Source organism: Nesoenas mayeri (genome assembly GCF_963082525.1).
Source record: "Nesoenas mayeri genome assembly, chromosome: W".
NCBI classification, from domain to species: Eukaryota; Metazoa; Chordata; class Aves; order Columbiformes; family Columbidae; genus Nesoenas; species Nesoenas mayeri.
In genome coordinates, this window is record NC_137553.1 from 13205577 (window position 1) to 13228549 (window position 22973).

The 22973-nt window shown below is 38.6% G+C and overlaps 1 protein-coding gene across 4 annotated transcripts in view; it reads right to left on the reverse strand.

Annotated features, from left to right (window-relative positions):
• Positions 1-7790: 7790 nt before the first annotated feature.
• LOC308051387 (chromodomain-helicase-DNA-binding protein 1-like) overlaps positions 7791-22973 on the reverse strand; it is a gene marked incomplete at both ends in the record, with an annotated part of 76108 nt that continues 60925 nt past the window's right edge. For 2 of the 4 annotated variants that reach the window (XM_080361815.1, XM_080361813.1), the window contains 7 exons: positions 7791-8154; positions 8353-8563; positions 10149-10206; positions 10414-10510; positions 13336-13514; positions 20646-20786; positions 21216-21467. In XM_080361815.1, coding sequence (XP_080217941.1) covers positions 7791-8154; positions 8353-8563; positions 10149-10206; positions 10414-10510; positions 13336-13514; positions 20646-20786; positions 21216-21467 — 1302 coding nt within the window. The remainder of the gene's footprint in view (positions 8155-8352; positions 8564-10148; positions 10207-10413; positions 10511-13335; positions 13515-20645; positions 20787-21215; positions 21468-22973) is intronic. The other 2 variants (XM_080361814.1, XM_080361816.1) reach the window with 2 other exon arrangements.

Below are 22973 nucleotides of genomic sequence, written 5' to 3' on the forward strand. Positions count from 1 at the left end.
CAAATTAAAGACAGGTTGTCAGCCTTCAACCTGAATTTCCTTGTTTTTGACAGTCTATTAGATCTTTACAGTGTGTGCTTGGCACTTTAAAATCAAACCAAATATATCTATACCTTTCTTAAGCTGTTTTTTCAAACATGAGACAAAATGCTGTACATGGAAACTGAGAGAAGCAAAATTATTCTTCCCATGAAACAGTTAATTCACTATAATTGTCAACACACCACTCCTAAAACATTATCAAATCATGTTCCATTTCATTGCTCTTCACAGTATGTTTATTCACCTGCTTTAACCATTTTCAGGATTGAGGCCCAATAATGTAATCAGCAGGCACTTAAAAAAAAAAAAAAGGCAGAATACCTTCTAAACAACAGTTGTACTCTTTAGCCTCATCACACTCCCTGCCCTGTCAGCAGTACATTGTAGTCAGCAGAGTGAGTGAACTGGACTGTTTGGCAGCTGTCAGGAGGTCCAGGAAGCAAGGTGTGTTTTTTCAGGTACTGAGAAATAACTAGTCAGGTTTTGCCCTGATTGCTAACTGATCTTTTGTTTCAAATGTAGACCAACAAATTTTTCCAAGAGGTGATGGCAAATGACTACTCTTCCTTGCATGAATTTGATTTAAGTTATTATCATGTCAGGTCTGTTAATTTAAATTCTTTTAGGATTCTGCAAAACTTGTAAATTAAAATGTTTAAATTGAGGTTAAGAAGAGCCAAAGGTTGAAACCTCATCCACTGAACCACCTGAGACCCACATCTCCCATCTATAAGTACAATCAGCCCCAAGTGTGCTCTATCAAATCAACACACAATTTTCTTAGCATCTCTGTCATTGTGAGACTTGGAGACTTGGCCTTCTTGGCACATCTTCCTCTAGAGAAAGCAGTGTGGTGAGATACTCAGATTGCAGATGGATTTGAAAAACCTTAGTCAAAATGTACCTTTGTGCCAAATCAAATTTTCTCAGCTGGGGCTGACCCTGATTATGGCACCACATCTATAAAGTGAAGCATTCTAACAATATAAGATGTTTTTTGTTAGGAGAAGCCTTGTTTTGCACCAGGAGGTGCTGGTTCAGTAAGAAAGGCGCTCAGACTGTTAAGTATCATTTAAAATGCTATTCATTAGAGCTAACGCTATAAAGGAGAAGAGAGTATAGATAAGTTTACATCTCTTCAGATGCTGGGAACTCCAAGTTGTGCAGCATCAAATGGGCCTCTGATCAGGGCACAGTGCACTGTGCAAACTCCATCTGTGCAAAAGTTTTCTGTTTTGCTTCTCTGAGCTCTTATTGGATTTTCTTACAATAAAACAACTCCATCATTTCTACTGGCCAACAAAAGAATGTTCACATGAAAATTTGTTGCTGCAGCTCTAGATAAAGGCAAGGTCTGGTACCAAGTGGGAGCTGCTTGCAGGCTCCTCTGTTGCAATGAGCTGGCTGTGGTTATCCTGCGGCCAAGGGATACAGACAGCACAACACAGGCTAGGAAGTCAAGCTGTACATGCAGCACAACACAGCACAGACCTGGGCCTACTCAGGTTAACAGTTATGTGGATCACTGACTCCTTGAGGTCTTCCCACCAGGATCACTACAGAAACTGTAAAGCAAGAATTCATCCTTGATGTTTATTAATTCAACATTGAATTTCATTGGTATTAATAAAAACAAAAGCATGAAAGGAGACAAGCTGTTTTGTAGAAAGTACTAGAAAACAATGTATCAAAATAGAGATTTTTTTTTTAAATTTTGCATCTTAAACAGGCATGGATTGTCTTTGTATTTGCTCTGAAGTACCTAACTCCATAGTGGGTAATGCTAATAAAATTAACTAAATTATAATCATCTCCTAAAATCAGTAAGACATTATCGGTGCACTCCAGAAATGTGGATTACTTGTGACCTGCTGTGTTGCCCTTCCAGTAGATATCAAAGGCTTGCAAACATTAGGCTTTTTCCTTTTGTCTGAAGAAGGCCTCATCTACTACTGCTTCCTGATCAGGCAGTCTGCCAATACCCACCCCAGTGTCACATATGTTGGTCTGCCCACTAATCCTGATTGAAAAGCTCTTTCATCTATCTCTAGGCAGAGCTCCAGGTAACCCTGCTCCTCCCTCACAACTCTCACTCCTTGCCTTCCCAGCCTGTCCTGCCTGAAGAGCCAGTATCCAGCCATTTCAGCACTCCAGTCCTGTGAGCTATCCCACCATCTCTCTGTGATCCCAGTGAGATTATACACCTGCAAGTGCATACAGGCCTCTAATGGTTCCTCCTTGTTTCCTATGCTGGTGCATTAATGTACAGACAATTCAGAGAGGCTGATTTTTCCCAGAAAGGGTGTGAGCTTTCCCCATCATGCTGTCATCTTGATAAAGGGAACTAACAAACTAACATTTTAAGGGTTAACCACATGAGTGCCTAGTTTAGAGCTTTATGTAACCAATTATATTAAGAAAAACAGGGACTTATTGATTGCAAAGATAAGGAGTCTTACAGCACCCAGCTGTATCCTTGAGGAGATGAGATAATGAAGATTTTCAGCAAAAGGGGGGCACCAATCTAGTTTCAACTGACTTGGCAGTTTGGGTTCCAGCCAATTCAGCATACTAAGCCAAAGGTAAAAAGTTCATCCTGAGGAAGCTGAAGGAGCCTTCATCCAAAGACCCCCAAAGACCTCTTCTCAAGACCACCAGGTAGCACTGCACAGGCACAACAGGGAGGGGCCAAGGTCCTGGAACTCATTTTAATAAGAACCACCTTCTTGGGAAAGGTTATGAATATGTATAGGCATTCCTGGGGTTTCCATGAATATGTAACACCTTGCTGTATTTAAACACACCTCCTATTGTTAGAAAGCACGCATAAGATTAAAGGAGCGATCCTTCACGTGCCCGACATTGAATAAACATACCTGCTTTATAACCTTGCAAGTTGTAAAATTTTATGACTTTATAGGTTGTAACGTTGTTTCCGTGTGTCACTCTCAGCATGTCCTTATTTTTGCACATACACCTAAGGTCAGCTTCCCTTGTGCCCTGTTTTGTTGTTGTCACAGTGTCTTTGCACTTTTAGCTTGCCAACCCAGGCCATCGCCTCCTTGTTTGATTGCAGGTCATTAGTGCTCAAATAATCTGCAAGTCCTGTACTTGACAGTACTGAGTCTCTCAGAAACCAGAGGCTCTTTAAGTGTATCCTGGATATCAGGGCATCCACAATGAAGATCAAAATGAGGAAAATACTGAGTGACTGAACAGGTAAATGGTGATGCCAACACAAGAGTAGATGAGCTAATGGTAATTTATCTGTCCTTAAAATAGTCATAACAGCAATGCATTTTTTAATGCACTTTTTCAGACAGACCACGACCTACTCTTTTTAGGTAGTATTGGGAATGGCAGATTAGAAATATTTAACAGAATTAAGATGGAAGTTTTAGACTTTCATGTCCAAAGAAGAGCAATGAAGCTGGTGAAGGGTCTAGAGAAGTCTTATGGGATGCAGCTGAGGGAACTGGAGCTGTTTAGCCTGCCCGTTTAGCAGTGTTAGGGCAATGGTTGGACTTGATGGTCTTAAAAATCTTTTTCAACCTAAATGATTCTATGCATGGTAGCTGATACAACTGAATCTTTATCAGCAGCATGAGTTCTCCTGGAGCCACCAGAACTCTTACTTCCTAAAACCTCTTGTAAAGAACAACACTATGATCTGAAATGAGTCTTCTTGTCAAATGGATACTTCGGAATTGGACACACTCCTTAACGACTTACCATTATAAAAGAACTAATTAAAGAATCTGCAAATCTGCATGCATGCATGGAAAGTGAATTATAAAAGGCTTATTTGCAGAGGATATGGTGCATATCTTACTATTTAGGAGGATCTCATAACAGTCAGTCTCATAAGCCATGGAAAACACCTCTACCATCAAACTTGATTCCCCTGTGCATTCGGTTTAGTCTTAAACAGCTATTACATAACATGATTAAAGTTGACACAGCCTAAATATACTAATTAGCAAAGATTCTAACTAAAGCCACCAAGTATGTTCTATCTTGCTTATCTGTGAAAGATCCGCGATGCCTTTGACAAAAGTGGATGCAGATTAACCGTGTCACATAGACATGACCGGCCACAATACCACGCAAATTTAGCTACAGTGATGGTGAAGGAGACTTAGTGGGAATGCTGGAAAAGCAGCACAGCAAGCTGTAGGCAATCCAAGAGATTCCTGGAGTACATTGAGGATAATTTCCTAAGCCAGGTAATAGACAGCCCTACCAGGGGGATGTGACACTGGACCTGATGGTCACCAATGCAAGTGAGCTAATTGATGACATCAAGACTGGAGGCAGCCTGGGCTGCAGTGATCATGTGCTTGTGGAGTTCATGGTCCTGAGGGATGTGGGATGGGTGAACAGTAAAGTCAGGACTCTGAATTTTAGGAAAGCAAACTTCCAGCTCTTCAAGGAGTTAGTCAACAGGACCCCCTGGGAAACTCCCCTCAGGGACAAGGGAACAGAAGAGAGATGGCAGATCTTTAAGGACACTTTCCGTAGAGCACAAGAGCTATTGATTCCCCAGGTGTAAAAAATCAAGTAAGGAGGGCAAGAGGCTGGCATGGCTGAGTCGAGACCTGCTGGTCAAACTAAAGGGCAAGAAGGAAATGCTCAGGCAAAAGAAGCAGGGACAGGTATCCTGGGAAGAGTATAGGGACACCGCCCAGTTGTGCAGAGATGAGGTTAGGAAGGCCAAGGTGCAGCTGGAGCTAAACTTGGCAAGGGATGCAAAGAATAACAAGAAGGGCTTCTACAGGTATGTCAACCAGAAAAGGAAGGTCAAAGAACACGTACCCTCATGATGAGCAAGACTGGCGAACTGGTAACAATGGATGAGGAGAAGGCTGAGGTACTCAATAACTTTTTTGCCTCAGTCTTCGATGGCAAGCTCTCTTCCCACACCTCTCAAGTGGATGAACTGCAAGACAGGGACTGGGGGAGAAAGTTCCTTCCACTGTAAGAGAATATCAGTTCATGACCACTTGAGGAACCTGAACATACATAAATCTATGGGATCTGACAAGATGCATCCCAGAGTCCTGAGGCAACTGGCTGATGTAGTTGCCAAGCCACTCCCCATGATATTTGAAAACTCCTGACAGTCAGGTGAAGTCCCTGGTGACTGGACAAAGGGAAACATCGCACGCATGACCTTTGAAGGTCCCTTCCAACCCAAACTATTCTATGATTCTGTTGATGTGTTATCATAGTGGATCCAAGATTCCAGCTTGCTACCCAAACTGTAAGAGGTAGGCAGTGCTGGTGGATGCTCCAACTTCTAGATTTTATTAGTAAATATGGACTGTCTTAGTCTATGTCCAGGCCTTAGCTTATTAAACTATTGTGCTTGTACAATCAAGAAGCTTGCATAAACATGATAGGGCAGGACTATTGTGTGAATTGGTATACTGCTTCTTATAGAACTTGCTTAGAAACCACTTATATAGATCTTGCTTAGCATAACTCACTTAGCATAAATAAGCTGTGAACTTTCACCTAGATATGTCAAACTTTTTACCTAGTTAAGAAAAGAAGGGCCTCAGAGTCGTTTCAAGCCAGAAGATAAGGGAGCTATGATTGTCAGAAGGAGCTGCATCTCCAAAGATAAGTAAAGGAATGGAACAGCACGTCTAGAGGAGACAAGAAACAGCAGAATGTGAGAACTTACTAATGTTTTGGCTATTGCCAAGAAGAACAAAGACTTTTTTCAACTTTCCAGCTGTAGGTGAAAATAGTAGCTGACAGGACAGCACCTCTATTGACATACAGACTGGTGAGTGAAAGACAAACAACCATCCACAGAGATAAGAAACGGCCCATCTGATGAAAATGAAGGGAACCAATGAAGAACAGGGAGACCCCAAACCCTAGTTTTACGATTGGCCCAAATTGGCGTGTGAGGAGTGGGAAACATAGATTGTAAGGGTATAATTGCCCAAGGATTTCTTTGTTTGGGCTCCCTCTCCAGAGGCACCCAGCTTGAGCTGCTCTCTACCACTGTACCTTTCAAATAAATTACTTAAGAGGAATTTCTGGGATTCATGCCTGAGACTCTGCTTTGAGAAACCTAGGGTGAAGAAACTTCCTTAACAATTTTCACCATTGGAAGAGGAATATGCATAGCACATATGCACAACCTTACTAGGCACTACTAGCTAAAAAAAGCAGAATTCAAACCCCTCCTAACTCTGGGAAGATGAAGAGCTAAGAAATGAAGAAACATTAATTATCTGAGTTGCAGTCTACATTAAATTAGCATAAATGTATTTGGCTAAATGATATTAACTTAGAATATGCAGCAGCTGTGCCTACTGTGAGATTATAACAGACAGGTACTCTAAAGAGGTTTTGTTTCAATTTTAATGTTTTCATGTAAGCCTGGTTAATTGGAAAAAAAAAATGCTCAACACTTTGCAAGATGAGAAAAATTGGAGTAACATATTAGCTCCAACCACATGATGCTAGGGTAGACATTTCTCTTCCCTAATTTTGTTGTGTATTAAAATTTTGTACTTAGAGTTTAATACTTTCATGGTTAAATGAGAAAGGTACACTGCAGAAAAAAAACAGCAGAAAACAAGAGCCCATATATCCTTTTAAATTTAATTTGTCAGACAGAAATTATCTATGTACAGTCAGTGTGTTCTATTAATAGAAAGCCATTCAAATCTAAAATATTATTTGGCTGCACAGCACATTTGTCATTATTGCCCATTTTAAGAGGGAAACAAATCTATTTCCAATAACTTTTGGGTGATTTGGATTCAGAAATTTTCAGATATTGAACATTCCTCCTTTAAAACCAATGGCTAGGAAAAAACCTTCCAGATCACAGTTTAGTTGAATATTTCCCACCATTTCATTACAACAAATCCCAATATTGACAGTTTAATAGAAAAAAACAAAACATGTATCTGAAGCATCCAATAAAAAGGGGTTATTAAATGGAATAAAAATGTTCCCTTTCCCCATTTTTTGTATTCTGAACAGACATTTCATAAAGATATTTTATGAAAAAGTGTTAGTATACTGACTTTATTTCATACTTGTGACAAGAAGTCTTGAGTTGGTGGGGAAAGGAACAAGTTAAAAAAGAAAGCTCATTTAATAAGTTTGCAATAATTTTCAGCCATTTATTTTATTTTGTAAAAAGGCATTATTACAACTGATCACAAACAGGAGAAATCCTGGCTATTTTACAGTTATAGGTACAGACCTTAAATATTCAAGCTTGTGATGAAAAGCGGCAAGGTGGTTGCAATGCAAACAAATAGCTTTGGAAAGTGAACAAAAGTCCTCGAGAATTCTTTACTAAGAAAACAAACCAAACCAAACCAAACTCCTCATTCCTTCCTGAAACATGATCACAGGTCAGTGTCTAAAACATAATTTGCAAACATAATTTAAACTGCATTCAACCTAAAAACAGTTTTATGAGATCCAGTCTGAATGGGGCAGCATTGAGGTCCCTGTAAAAGTAAACATTTTCTATTTCTTTTTTGGGGGAGGGGGGGAAGTGCCACAACATTTGCAGCACAGTGCAGCATAAACTTTAAATACAAAAATATTTTTCTATTGTTGGGATAATAGACCTTGCATCCTGGAAAGAAGTAACAATACTGCTACTGACAGAATATTCAGTCCATATCTTTCAAGTCACATAAGGCAATTACTGTGTTAGATTACTGTATATGGCTAAAAGAAGGTCCAGCAAATGTAATTTCTTGTTATGTTTTCCGGCTACTCCATGTATGTTCAGGTGTACTTTTATGATCTGTCGAGTGTTCAAATGGAGATCTGTGTCCTAAAGGAGATCTTGAACCGTAAGGAGACCTCTCATCTAATGGTGACCTTGGGCCACTACCAGAAGCTCTGTGGTCCATTTGCCAGTCTGAGTGGTACCTATAATCTCTGGAAGATTTATGATGGCTGTACTCTGAATTGGAACGGTGATCTGAATGTATCCTGTGGTCTGAATGAGAACGGTGATCTGAATGAGGCCGACTGTCTTTTAAACTTCCTTCCAGTTTTGACCTGTGATCTCTGCTCCTGTGGTCATCCAACTTTCTATGTTTACTATCACTATAGTATCTGAAAAGATTTACTTATATTAGTATTACTGAACACATAGTAAGAAATACAATTATGCCAATTCAACAGAACTGCATTAGAGAAATTTCTTTGCAATTCTGCATTACTCAGAAAAGATACTTTGGTGCTTACTACAAGCATACTGCAAAACGAGGAAGGGAATTCTTAACAGATTTTACAATTGTTGAAGCAATTTACCTGCTGTCTTGTTTATAGTGATCCCAGTCTCTGTGGTCTTTTCCATTGCTGAAGGCTGAATAGGACCTTTTCCTAGGGTCACTTTTCTTATAAGCATCTCCCTGATGCCTGTCCTTATGATGATCATGGTATTGTGATAAATGTCTATCAGAAGAATAACTGTCCCTGCTACTGTCATCATGGTTTGTATTCTCTTTCAGTCTTTCAGCATCTGTTTAATAAAGCAGAGGTTATAAGGAAGTCCCACACACTATACATTTTTTTCTTCACCGATTCAAACAGCACTTCTATCTGTCAGATTTAAAGCAATGCGAAAGTGGCATTATAATTTGACAGAAACAAGATCTAAATAACTGAAATACAAACACACTAATGTGAGTGAATTGAGAGAAACCTCAGAAGTAAATAGAATGCAAGGAAGCTAGAAATATAGATATGTAGGGCTGAGAAACTAAAATTTTCTAGCTTATAGGCTGAATGAAGAGGATCAGTGTGGTCCAAATGAGCAGTGAGTAGAGACTAGGTGCCTTTAGTGCAGCAATTTTAAACAGAATGGTAGGAAGTTCCTTTCTAAAGAGAGATAGCCCTAACATGAACATCAGTTTTAGAGGTACACCTTGTTAATAAAAGGTTTTTAGTGGTATTCCTAAAATACATTATACTCATTTTAAACCCATGATAACATACTCAAGGTTTTACATAATATGATATTAAAACAAGTATTACAAGAAGGCAACTGTGGGAGAATAAAGTATTATTGACAACAAAAGACATCCCATATAACTGACTGCTAACCATGACTTCAAGGAATATCTTATGATAGTGTGCCCTGGCAGCCAAGAAGGCCAACCGTGTCCTGGGGTGCATCAAGCACAGCATTGCCAGCCGCTCGAGGGAGGTGATTGTCCCGCTCTACTCTGCACTGGTGTGGGCCTCACCTGGAGTAATGTGTGCAGTTCCAGGCACCACAGTATAAAAAAGATATTAAGCTACTGAAGAGTGTCCAGAAGAGGGTTACGAAGTTGGTGAAGGGTTTGGAGGAAGCCGTATGAGGAGTGGCTAAAGTCATTTGTTTTTTCAGCCTGGAGAAGAGGAGACTAAGGAGACCTCATCGTGGTCTACAGCTTCCTCACAAGGGGAGAAGGAAGGGTAGGTGCCAAACTCTTCTCTTTCATGACCAATGACAGAACCCGAGGGAATGGCAGGAAGATGTGCCAGGGACGGTTTAGGTTGGACATTAGGTAAAAGTTCTTCACCCAGAGGGTGGTGGAGCACTGGAACAGGCTCCCCAGGGAGGTAGTCACAGCCCAAAGCCTAACAGTATTTCAAGAAGAGACTAGACAAAGCCCTCAGACACATGGTGTGAACTGTGGGGTTGTCATATGCAGAGACAGGAGTTGGACTTGATGATCCTTGTGGGTTCCTTCCAACTCAGGACATTCTATGATAGGGTGACATTACAACTGCTACAAACAGGTATAGAGCCTCCAAGACGTTTACAAGTGTTGAGTTGGCCTCTCTCCCTCCTCAAAATTAAATGCAAAAAAGTGTTTTGTTTTTGGTTTTTAATTGATTTATTTACTTTAAAAGAATGGACAAATAACTTGCTAATAAAATCAGTAAGTACCAATTTCAATCCATGCTCAGTTGAATTTCATCAGCAAACTACTGAAGTTATGCTAAGTCAGCATATCTCTATGATATCCAGCAGTATGGGAGTTCTAGGAGACAGTTTTAAGCTTATTTCATTTTACATTTAAGATATCCAGCACAATAGTATGCTCGAGATTTGTTACCTGGATTTCTAATTACATGTGTATTCACGTTGCTGCTAATATTCTGGTCACTGTGTTGCTAAAAGAGACAAGTACAAAAATTGTCATTGATAAATCCTGAAGTTGTATCTGAATTCTTCAGAAAATATCCTAAGAAAACAGACTATTTTATTATGAACAGTAAAATACACTTCAAATGTATTGAGTGTACTCAATTGATACTTAATAAAACAGTTATAAAACGTAGAATACATATTTGTATATTTAGAGAGTCTGAAAGTATTACCTGAGATTCTTGTCGTTTTTTGATTGCATGTTTATACAGCTTGTGCAGCTTTCTAGCATCAAATTCTGTAAACTTAGAAACAAAAATCCACAAGTTTCTGAGGAAAAAGAAAAAGAGGTTATAATTCTTCCATATATTAGTTTTTATTGTATCATACAACAGGACATGGACTTTAAAGAAATTATTGTAACAGTACTTCAGGAAACTGAAATCATTGTAAAGGCTGTTACTGTGCTGGTTTTGGCTAGGGCAGAGTTAATTTTCTTCATAGCTAGTATGGGGTAATGTTTTGGATTTGTGCTGGAAACAGTGTTTATAACACAGGGATGTTTTAGTTATTGTTGAGCAGTGCTTATACAGAGTCAATGCCTTTTCTGCTCCTCATATCACTCTGCCAGTGAGTAGGCTGGAGGTGCACAAAAATTTGGGAGGAGACACAGCTGGGACACCTGACCCCAACTGACCAAAAGGATATTCCATATCATATGAAATTATGCTCAGCAATAAAAATAGGGGGGAGGTTGTTGGGGAGGGGCACTGCTCAGGGACTGGCTATGCATCAGTTGGTTGGTGGTGAGCAATTGTTTTTATTTGCATCACTTGTCTTTTTTGGGTTTTATTTCTCTCTCTTTGTTATTCTCCTTTTCATTACAAATTATTGTGATTGTGATTGTGATTGTTATTATTATTATTATTATTATTATTATTATTATTATTATTATTATTATTATATTTCAATTATTAAACTGTTCTTATCTCAACCCACAAGTTTTCTCACTTTTACCCTTCTAATTCTCTTCCACCCATCATGCTGGGGAGGGAGTAAGCAAGTGACTGTGTGGTGCTTAGTTGCACCACTGGGGTTAAAGCACGACAGTTACACAGAATATTACCTAGCTGCACAGCAAACATTACTTGGCTGTATTTCAAATATTTGAGAAATTAATTCCTTTAATAATTTGTCATTTTGTAATATTTATCACAATGACTGCAGAATGCAAAGTGCATGAAGTAGTATTAATAGAAATTCTGTTAATAGAATGATTTGTGCAATTGCATAACAATGTATTTTTCCATTTGTTGTGAAAGTCTTCTGAAAAACTGTTTGAAATATGTCAGAAAACGTGAGCATTTACTACTTAGTAAAGATTCTTCCAAACTTGAAATCTCTTGCAGTACAAGAAATTTGACCTACATGCCTCATTTCTTACAGATATCAGGGATAGGATTTTTCCACAGATTTCCAAAGCCTAGTCAAAGCTTTTGAAACCACATGAGACATGTGAAAGAGGATGGAAGTAGCATGGCAAAAACTTTGATCCTAATCTATGCTATGAAAGAAGAAAACAAATAAACTCTTTTGTTGTCAAGAAGCCAAACCCTAAAGACAGCATTTGCTTCACAGACACCATATCTAAAGTCTAGGTTTATTTTAGCAAAGTTTACAGGTGGAGTGCTTAAAAGACTACAGAATACTAATTAGTGTTTCGTTCAGTAACATCTCAAGTGTGTACGCTCAAAAAGCATCTATCTGCTCTTTCCCTGTGATGATTTAAACATTATAGTTTTGGCCTAGAGGTTTGCAAAAGAAGACACAACCAGCCAATGGTGTGCCGAATTACACCTGTATAAGAAATATAGAATGAATACCTTGACTAAATACTATGTATTATTACAGACAAAATACATATTTTAATAATCTATGCATGGTACTGTAGCATTATTAAGAATTAATATTATAGTAGCCCTACTACGAATTTCCACTTAAAGAAATAAGTTTACAAAGGTGTCTTTACGACATGGATATTGGTTTTGTATTTCAGTTCACAGAAATCACAGAAGCACAGAATGGTGAGGGTTAGAAGGGACCTCTGGAGATCATCTGGTCCAACCCACCTGCTCAGGCAGGTTCACCTACAGGAGATCGCACAGGAATGCGTCCAGGCGAGTTTTGAATGTCTCCAGAGAAGGAGACTCCACAACCTCTCTGGGCAGCCTGTTCCAGTGCTCTGTCACCCTCAAGTAAAGAAGTTTCTCCTCATGTTTAGATGGAACCTCCTATGCTTCAGTCTATGCCTGTTGCCACTCACCCTATTGTTGGGTACCACTGAAAAGAGTCTGGTCCCATCAATCACCTTAATATTTTGAAGTAAAGTGCAAAGAGCAAAAATATTTTATGTTAACAGTCTGCAAGGAAATTAAACAGTTGGCCAAGTGTCATATATCTAAGTGCAGGATAGATTTGCAATCATAAAGGATTAAAATGCACATTATGATAAAACTAACTCAAATTGTATTAAGAACCTAAAACCAAAATATAACAAGCTTATAAACCAACATTTTTCTTATTTTTTTTCTGAAGTTATCACCTCACAGATGCATAAGAACTTAAAATTCTTCTTTCATTTTGAAATGCATCTTTGAGTATGTTATAATAAGTGTTTTTAATAAAATCATAGTATCTGATTTCTTTTTAGAGTATATTTTTTAAAGAATAAAGGATTCTGCAACTTAAAATCATCGTCAACACACAAATTTATAATGGCCTATTTTTAACATGAAAAAAACAAACCAAACCAAACCAAACCAAATTCCAAAGTTGAAAAAGCCAGATTCTTTAATGATAAGAACTCTTTTCCACTAAACATTAAATATACTCTAAATACAGTTATTTTCTGTTTGCTTTTGGTTTCAAGAAGATGACTCGACCTACTGGACAAAATACATTGCTATGCAAGTATGGAGCAGTGAATCCATTAAAAGCTAGAGCCATTTATAATCATGTTTTTATAAGTCCTTAATATAGCAGAAAAATACAAGAAAGGTAGAATAAGAAACAAGAGAAATATTGAAAAACTATTGTGCTTAATAGAAGCTATTATGGATTTTCCTTTTTCAAGAAAATCATGCAGAATAACTTACTTTCTCCACTGTTTTATTTGTTCAGGATTTGTGTATTCCTTTAGACATTCAGTAATGTGGTCCCCAATTTTGATTAGGCACTGTCTAGTATGCTCCAGCTGTTCCCTTTCAGAGAGGCCTTTCTCCGGTCTATCCAGTTGTTTCAGTGCTGCTTTGACAGGCCTCATTCTTTCTTTGCACTATAAAATGTAAAAAAGGAATACATTAATTCAATGGAAAAATAAAAAGATAATAAAAATTGTAAAACATGGCCTACCCTTACTGTGCTATGTATATAGGCAAAGACAGTACTGTTGTAAGCCAAATGAAAAACAAGTCTTTGCTCACAGCTCTTTTAGCTTTACTACAATGTTTCATTTGGAAAAAGTAGTATTTTAAATCCAGTTGAAAATTTACTCCTATATGAAAGCATTTGATTGTACGTAACAAATAATAAAGTAAGCACTAATTTAATGTAAAAGATTTTCTGAGAGAAAGGAATTATTATAACTAGGTTTTACAATCAACGTTAGGACCTTGAAAGCTATACAAACTTAGTATCAAGATTAAGTATGAGAATGTTTAACATAATTTAAGTAGATCCTTTCTGCAACAATTAAACTTGGCATTCAATATAGGATCAGCATTCCTTCTCTGAGCAGTTTTTAAGCCTGACTTCTGTGCAGATACTGACAGAAGCTGAGCTATCTGGGATAAAGCTAGTTTAGGTGTGCCAAAATTAGTAACAGTAATGACAACACAGACATGCCCATAGATATATTTCATATAGGCAGTCTTGATTTTTCACACTAATTCAAATGTGCTACTATTATAGTAAATGCAGATAAACCAGTTAGCATGTTTGAAATTACAGATACTTGCTTGGAAATACCACTCAGCCACAATAGCAAGGTAGGTAGATGAAGTGGATATTTCTAGCTGTCACAAGGTAGACAAGAAGTCAAATGAGTTAGCCTCAACAACCCACAGCAGTAATTTCCATTTGAAAAGCTGAACAAGCTAATTAAATTGCATCTGACCATGGCATAATCATAAATATATGTGGGGGACTATGGTGGGTCCGTACATCCCCTGACTGAGGGTATGGAGACAGAAGCAAAATTAACCAATGATATGTTGTTATTGCAGCCTGTAACCAATAGCAAAAAGACACATGTGCTGATAAAGAAAAATGTCTGCTGTAATAAAGTTAGACTGCTGTTTGTACATAAGAACTTTGTCTGTGTCATTTGTCCGTCCCAACAGCAACATTTGGTGACCCTGACGTGATATTGCATGAAAAAGAGGATGGCGAAAAAAGCCATGACGGCTGGAGGAGAGCCGTGGGGACGGAGCCCAGTGCAGCTGAGAGCAGTGGGAAGAGCTGCTATTGATCCAGATTGTGAATAAGACACCTGGAAAGGTAAGCCACTGGGAACATGGGAGGGAACCTCTCTAAAGAAGGTGTTATATTATCTACATGGAAGTTGCTTCTGAAGAAGAGGGGCGTTAGCCTTCTGGAACTGACTTAACAAAAAATGTTACTATGGGGCAAAATAAAAGGTTTTAAAGCTAACTCTGTGACAGCATTTAGTGTGTCACAATGGAAGGACTTGGGTAATAAAATAAGCGCTATCCAAGGATCCAAAGAAACAACTGAACTGTTAACGACATGGCACTTGCTGCTAGACTTTGAGAGGACTAAAAGAGCAATGGGAGCAGGCAGAGACAGCAGGTGGCTTCCCTGGGCTAGATTTGGAAGAAAAAAAGAAAATGTGCACTGTTCCGAGTCCCCCTGTTACTAATGATCCTCCAGCACTGTTCAAGTCCGCGTTATCTGATGACTTGGATGAGGATGAGGGTTCACAGCATTCTCTTGAAAAGTTAAAAGGAAAAGAAAAGGAGTATGTGTACGTGTTGCCCCGAGATCAGATAAAAACCATGAAAGACTCAAGCAAAATTAGACCTATGCAAAGTAACAGCTCTAGATCATTTAGGACGAAACGATGAGGATCTGTTGAAAGGGGAGGGTATCCCCCAAATCTAGGAAGAGACACTAATCGGCACACCTTGCATATCATGCTATGATGAAGGTGCCTGAAACCAACAAAGCAGCCAAATCATTTACAACTATTAATCAGGGTCCCAATGAGAATTACATGCAATTTATTGACCACCTTCAAGAGGACATCAATAAGCAGGTTGAAAACTTAGAAGCTAAGGAATCACTAGTGTTGAAATTAGCAGTAAAGAATGCTAATGCTTACTATCAACGTGTTATCTGCGAGCTTTACAGTACATATTACGTGCTTCTATGTATTGCCTGTCTGAAAATCAAGCAGCTTGTCAGGAATGTGAGTTAATTGTTTTACTGGTTACTGTTACAGTTGTTTCTTTGTGGTAATGTTTGTGTAAGTGCGCCGTAAACCTTCTCCCCACTTTTCCCACTCACGCTGCAAGCAGCTCTGTGCTTCCCCCTCCTCCCTCCCTCTTCTCATGGTTTTTGCTTACGAGATGGGGTCGGAAATGACTGTTTTCAGTCGTGTTCCTAAGAAATCAGTATTTGGAGGTGTTTTAAAAGATAGGAAAGCACTTGGAAATATGAGGAAAGAGGATCTTATGAAATATTGTAATCAGTGGTGGCTGCTATATAAGTTAGATGACTGGAAAATCTGGCCGGAGAATAGAACCTTTAAGTATAACACTTTGTTGCAATTAGTGTTGTTTTTAAAGTGAGAAGAGCAAAAAACAAACAAACAAACAAACCAACCAACCAACCAACCAACCCAAAACAACTCTACAAGAGATCATTAAATCACTGCAGACAGTTTTACAGGCGTAATGGCAACAAGTAGAGAGAGAATTAACTGATAACACAGGAATTACAGAAAACTTGCAGAACTCTGCAAGATGCTTTTCATTATTAACCTGTTTTATTTGTAGGTATCTGTTTAATCATATTGCAGTTTCATAAGTCTTTGCCTGTTATATGGTACAGACTGCTAAATCATGAGAATCCATGGACTCAAAATGTACATTTTGTGATAATACAGAAGACTATGAGCAATTTAGTTCTTTACTGCGTGAATGTGATAATAAGATTTTGTCCAGCATCCAGACTTGTGCAACTCTGTGACAGGCTGTGTCTCATCTCAGTGTACTAAATTTGGCTCTTCTGTATGCACACCAGGTAAAGAATCCTGGTTTTGGGATAACAGTTGTAGCACACCAGATGAGACGCTAATAAAAGCCTTGCCCAGTCCGGCTTGCTGCTGCGGTGGGGGGGCGGGTGCTGATTGGGCTCCAGTGCGCACTGACCTGTTTTGTCAGGGAGACCCAACGGCACCTCCACCTGGCTGAGCAGTAAGCAGTTCAAAGGTGCAATGCTAAAATCAAGATATTGTCTTGAATTACTGTAATTGTGATCCATTTGCATATTTGAACTTGCTATCTTGTTTGCATATCTGAACTCAATATTTTAGTTTGCATATAGTAATGTTGTTCTGCAGAACCTTGGAAAAAATTGGATGAAGTACAGTACTGTAAGTTAATCTGCTCTTGCTGTTATCTAATAATTTTGAGACGAGAAAAGAATTTAAGTTGTTAAACTCTGATTTGCATTGAATTTATGTGATAGTTGGAGATTAAAAAAAAAAAACAAAAACAAACAACCCCCCCACACACACAAAAAAAAAACCCCAGCAAACTAAATGCTATGATGGATGTGAACTTGGAAGAGACTGTATTTAAAAGTTGCTAGAATATGAACTGACTTGGATCTAGGAAAATAGAAATAATGGATTGATGTTTAATATGCTGTTTTTTGACATCTGTAAGAAATTGCAAAAGGTAAATGGGGCTAAGGAATGTAACTATTGCTGAGCTAATTGGAATTGCATATAGAGTGTATTATGGCTGGAATGAAATGGAAAAACAAAAAAGCAAAATATCCCAGGCCTGTGCTATACAGCTTGAACATAAATTCCAGGCCTGTGTCAAGCTGCAAGATAAACTCAGCTCATTGTAACCAAGGAGTCTGCCAGAGCCTGGCAGCTCCCACTTAGCACCAGCGATTACGCCACCTGCATGGCCTTGCCTGTATCTAAACTGCAGTAAGAAAAAAAAAAAAAAAAAAAAAAAAATAGAAAAACTTGTCTGCCCGCTGCTAAAGTGACGAAAGGGGGGCTTTATTTCCCCCCATCCCCCCCACAGCAATTTTGCTGCTGAAGAACTGTAATACTGAATGAAGGAGTCTGAGGGTGAAATTTAATAGACTTATTCTATGGTAACTAGTTGTAAGAGACTTCTCAGTAAATTCACCGCGCTAGTTTTTGAGGTCATGGGAAAGAAAGCAAGAAAGGTCGTTTTTTGAAACCAATGGAATGCCAAATTTGGAACAAAGTTTTACCAGATGAATTCTTGTATTTGCCAGAAAACCCTATACCTATTTTGGGTCAAGATTTGTTAAGTAAATTGTAAGCTCAAATAACGTTTTCTGACAATTCTTTTTAGTTGCATGTCCTACAAGAAGCTGCTTGGAAGGTGCAGATCTGCTTGCTGCAAGTGAGAAATATCTAAGGAAATTTTGGATGCTGTATTTCCACTAGTATGGGCAGCCAAAGTATCAGTAAAGCCAGCACTACACTGATAGAACTCAAAAAGGACTTCGATCCGGTAAGAAAAAACAATATCCAATAAACATGAAAGTCAAAATGGTGTTAGAGACTTTGATGAACAGCCCCACAATTTGCCAGCTTGTTGTACCGCTGTGCATCCTACACGTGAAGCATTCACAGAGGCCATAATATATCATTACATGGATGACATCTTAGTTTGTGCTGAACAATCTGATGTGAACAATCTGTGCAGAGTGTGGTGACACTTAGTTCAAGATCTCAAATTTTATGGTTTACAAGTTGCAGAGGAAAAAGTGCAGACTGTGCCTCCTTGGAAATATTTAGGCTGGATTCTCAAGAACAATTAGACAATATAACATATACTTTACACCTTTTGAATCATGCTATGCCTCCCTTCTCTATCACAGCAGTGGAAAAACACTTCTGGGCTCCAGATTCACTGTCTCAGAGACTAAAGGTTTTGTATCAGGATCCACTGCACAACAGTCAATAGCAAGGGCCTGTAGAGTTAATCACCTGGGGAAGGGGTATGCTTGTGTTCTTCTTCCAACAGGACCGAAGTGGCTTCCTGCGAAATATGTTAAACCTTACTATGAGCTGGAAAAACGGTGCAGAACCCAATGCCAGAGATGCAATGTCTTTCCCTGCAGCAGAGGGCAACAAAGAAACAAAAGACACCAAAGGAAGAGGCCAGTGCTGTTACCTGGGGGCAGCTAAAGAAGTTACAACAAACCGCAAGTATTATGATGGCAGCAGCAGGCCCCTCACTCCAATTAATACCTTCTTAGCCTATTTGGCTATCATCTCCTGCAACAGTGCAGTAACAATGACACACACTGGGTAGGGTGGTGTATGGATACCACCAGAAGGTCAGTTGCTGGAAAACAAGGATTGGATTAAATTTAATGAAATGCGACAGTGTTTCGTTGAGACCCCTCCTGTATGTATTTCTAAGAAACCAAATAAGAACTGTTTGTCAGAGAAGTTTCACTTGTTTTATCAGTGATGGGGGATGGAGAGGTCGTTCAGACCAATTTGGATTTTGTTTCCATTCTGGGTCTTAACATGCAAGGTATCTAAAGTAACCACAGAAGATGTTTTGAGTTCGTACTGGGCCCCCTGTAAATTAGAGGCACCAGCATATCAGAATGGTACAGATTTACCTAAAACTGACTTTTGAGTGCCTCCATGACACAGATAAAGGAGTCAAACTTCTTTCTATAAAGACAGTTTCTGCTGAGATTGGAGAGCAGTTATCTAAGGGGAAGAATAAAACTCGACAACTCTTCACACCTCTGCAATAAATATATGTGAAGCAGCCTTGTTGTGGATAGGAGATGGACAGAACACTGGCTACCAGAATAAAACTGCATTGCGATTGGGAATATACCCAAAAGAATTTATGTGTAACACCGTTAAAATGGAATTATAGGGTTTATGAGTGGACTCAAGTGACAAATATACCTTCCAGAACAGAGGGCCTGGCCAAAAAAAAGTTCTATATTGTTACTTCCACTAAGGAAGAGAGGCAAGTCTGTATATTCACAATCAAAAATATGAGGGGTTTTGGAGAACATCACCATCACTGTGTCAATATCTAGGGACAACTCAAAAATCAGTGAAACTGTTCATGCCATTAAGTAATTAAGCAGCTACATTACATATTGTACTAACCACAGCTTAATGCAGCCTTTAAAAAGACAGTTTACAAAGTACACTGGTTAAGTGTAGAGGTAAACAGAGAAGCATAATTGTATATTGGAATAGAATGATTTTCAGTCACATAGCCACACACAATATATCCTGGAAATTATGGATGAGTCACTTATAACATTTAGATAAACAAACAAACAAACAAAAACCACATAGAAAAAAACAACAAACAAAACCAAACCAACCAAACCACCAAAAAACCACATACATAAAATGGTCAGTACCATACTGATGAGAAAACAAGATAATTTGCCTCTCAGCCAGCACCACAGTAGACCCAGTAAACCTGTCTGACAGTAACAGACAACTGTTGAGACATGAATGATAAAACATCGACAGCAGAAAAGTAGCTGCTCAAAGTAAATCCTTAGTATCTTTCCAAAGGCCCCAATTGACCTATAAAACTTTACATAGATTGAGTTTACCTACCTTTTTTCTTCCAATATTGATTCTATTGTGGTCAAAATTAGTGATATAACTGAAATTCTTTTGGCATCAGAGATATTCTCTGGCAAGATATTTCTAAGGACTTTATGATTTTTACTTCTTCTGTCTAATGCAGGAAGTCTGTAATACTTCAAGAGCAACTCTGAAACTTAATTTCTCTTGTTAGCTTATGAAGAACAAAGGGGTATTTGATAAGGCCAAGCCAGAGACTACAGCAGCTGCATTAAAATTCATTCATTTCTGTCCTTTAAGAAGCAGTATCCATGCATTATTCTTGAGAATGGATCTTCACATTCTGCATTTTAAAACTAGAGCTAGACAAATACTCTTCACTATAATGCATAAATGCAATAAAATAAAACTGCTGGCCTGAAAACTTTAGTACAGCATCAAAAACCTTTCACTGATCTTAGATTTTACTGGCAATAGGTATCTATCTGTGTTATAATACCTAATAGCAGAATCAAGAACATCAGAAATTGTGTTCATTTAGAATGTCAAGCATAAACACTAAGTTATCAACAAGGGACTTACCACACTGAATGTCTTCTGATCCAGTTCTTCAGATTCTTCAGATATAGGAACTGGTTCACTAGTTGCAGTAATATGAACTGGAATATCCAACAATGAAACTTTTTTATTTTTTTCTTTATTTTCAGATTTGATTTCATTTACCTAAGAACAAAACATGAAAATGTATCTGATAAGCAAACCTTATTTTTGGGCTGGAATTATCCTGTCATTAGGCAATCACTGTAATGACTGCATTTTCTTAAATAATAATAATAAAAAAATTCTGACATTCAATGACAGTACCTTTTATTTTCTGTCTCTGAGGGATGGAGAAAGAGAACGGACAAGTTACTTGTACCACTTGCACTCTCAGTCCTACTAAGCTATGTATCTTTAAAGAGGTAATTTCCCATTTCATTTGCCTGTCCTTGTGGTTACAAGTGGTAAAAATAAAACTTCAAATGATGCAAAAGATTTTAATGAAATGACAACTGTTAAGTGAATGATCCAAACTGCCTTTTCAACCCAAAACCATTCACAAAAACCTGGTGGCCTTTTCTAGTGGTATATAAAAAAAATAAACCTAGTTACCTTTTCTTCCTTTATTTCTTTTTCTTTCTGTGTGGAATCTTTTACTTTGTTTTCTCTCTTTTCTTTAATATTTTTTAAGTCTTTCTTATCCTCTTTTTCTTTTTTGTCCCTTTTCAAATCCCTCTTATTTTCTTTTGTCTCTCTTTTTTCTTCAGCTTCTTTCTTTATACCAATATCTGGCTCAGGCTTTTCTGCATTTTCTTCTTCTGCTTTTATTTTTTTATGTGGATGTTTCACTGAAACAATCTCATTCTGCAATACACAAACGTATATGTCATATCAAATTGAGTTCCTAACTATACAAGTTTTGTAACTTTCAGATTAAAATGTACTTTTAATCTGTGTGTGATTTCTTTAGACTTTGGTTTAACACCTATCAAATGGAGCTGGATGAAGTTGTGAAACCAACATGAGGACTATTCATGTCATGCAGGGAGAAAACTAGAAGGACCAAAGCCCAATTAGAGCTTAATTTGTCTACTGACGTAAAAGGCAACAAAAATGTTTCTGTAAGTCGATGAGCAACAAAATGAGGGCTAAGGATAAACTCCATCATTTAGTGGATGCAGGGAGACACATAGTGACAGAGGATGAGGGAAAGGCTGAGGTCCTTAATGCCATCTTTGCCTCAGTCTTTAACAGTAAGACCAGTTGTGCTCCAGGTACACAGCCCCTTGAGCCAGAAGACAGGGACAGGGAGCAGAATGAAGCCCCCATAATCCAAGGGGAAATGGTTAGCGACCTGCTACACCACTTAGACATGCACAAGTCTATGGGGCCAGATTGGCTCCACCTAATGGTTTTGAGGGAGTTGGTGGAAGTGCTCACAAAGCCATTTTCAATCATTTATCAGCAGTCCTGGCTAAGTGGGGAGGTCCCAGCTGACAGGAGATTAGCAAATATGACACCTATCTACAAGAAGAGCCAGAAGGAGAATCCAGGGAACTACAGGCCTGTCAGCCTGATCTCGGTATCAGGGAAGGTTATGGAGCAGATCATCCTGAGTGCCATCACATGGCATGTACAAGAAAACCAGGCGAACAGGCCCAATCAGCATGGGTTTATGAAAGGCAGGTCCTGCTTGACTAACCTGATCTCCTACTATAACAAGGTGACCTGGTTAGTGGATGAGGCTGTGGATATTGTCTACCTATACTTTAGTAAAGCCTTTGACACTGTTTCCTACAGCATTCTCCTGGAGAAACTGGCTGTTCATGGCTTGGATGGGCATACTTTTTGCTGGATAAAAACTGGCTGGATGGCCAGGCCCAAAGAGTTGTAGTGAATGGAGTTAAATCCAGTTGGCGAACAGTCATGAGTGGTGTTCGCCAGGGCTCAGTATTTGGGCCAGTTCTGTTTAATATCTTTATCAATGATCTGGATGAGGGGATCGAGTGCACCCTTTGTAAGTTTGCAGACGACACCAAATTGGGCAGAAATGTTGATCTGCTTGAGGGTAGGAGGGCTCTACAGAGGGATTTGGACAGGCTGGATTGATACCTGGTGAAGCAGTCGAGTCACCATCCCTGGAGGTGTTTAAAAGATGCACAGATGAGGCTCTTATGGACATCGTTTAGAGGTGGACTTGGCAGTGCTAGTTTAATAGTTGAACTCAATGACCTTAAAGGTCTTTTCCAACCAAAACGATTTTATGATTTTATGATTTCCTTGATGTGACACAAAACATGTACTGATTGGGTAGAAGTAATCGGGGGGGTGAGAGATTAAGTCCATTTAACTATCATATCTCCAAAGAAG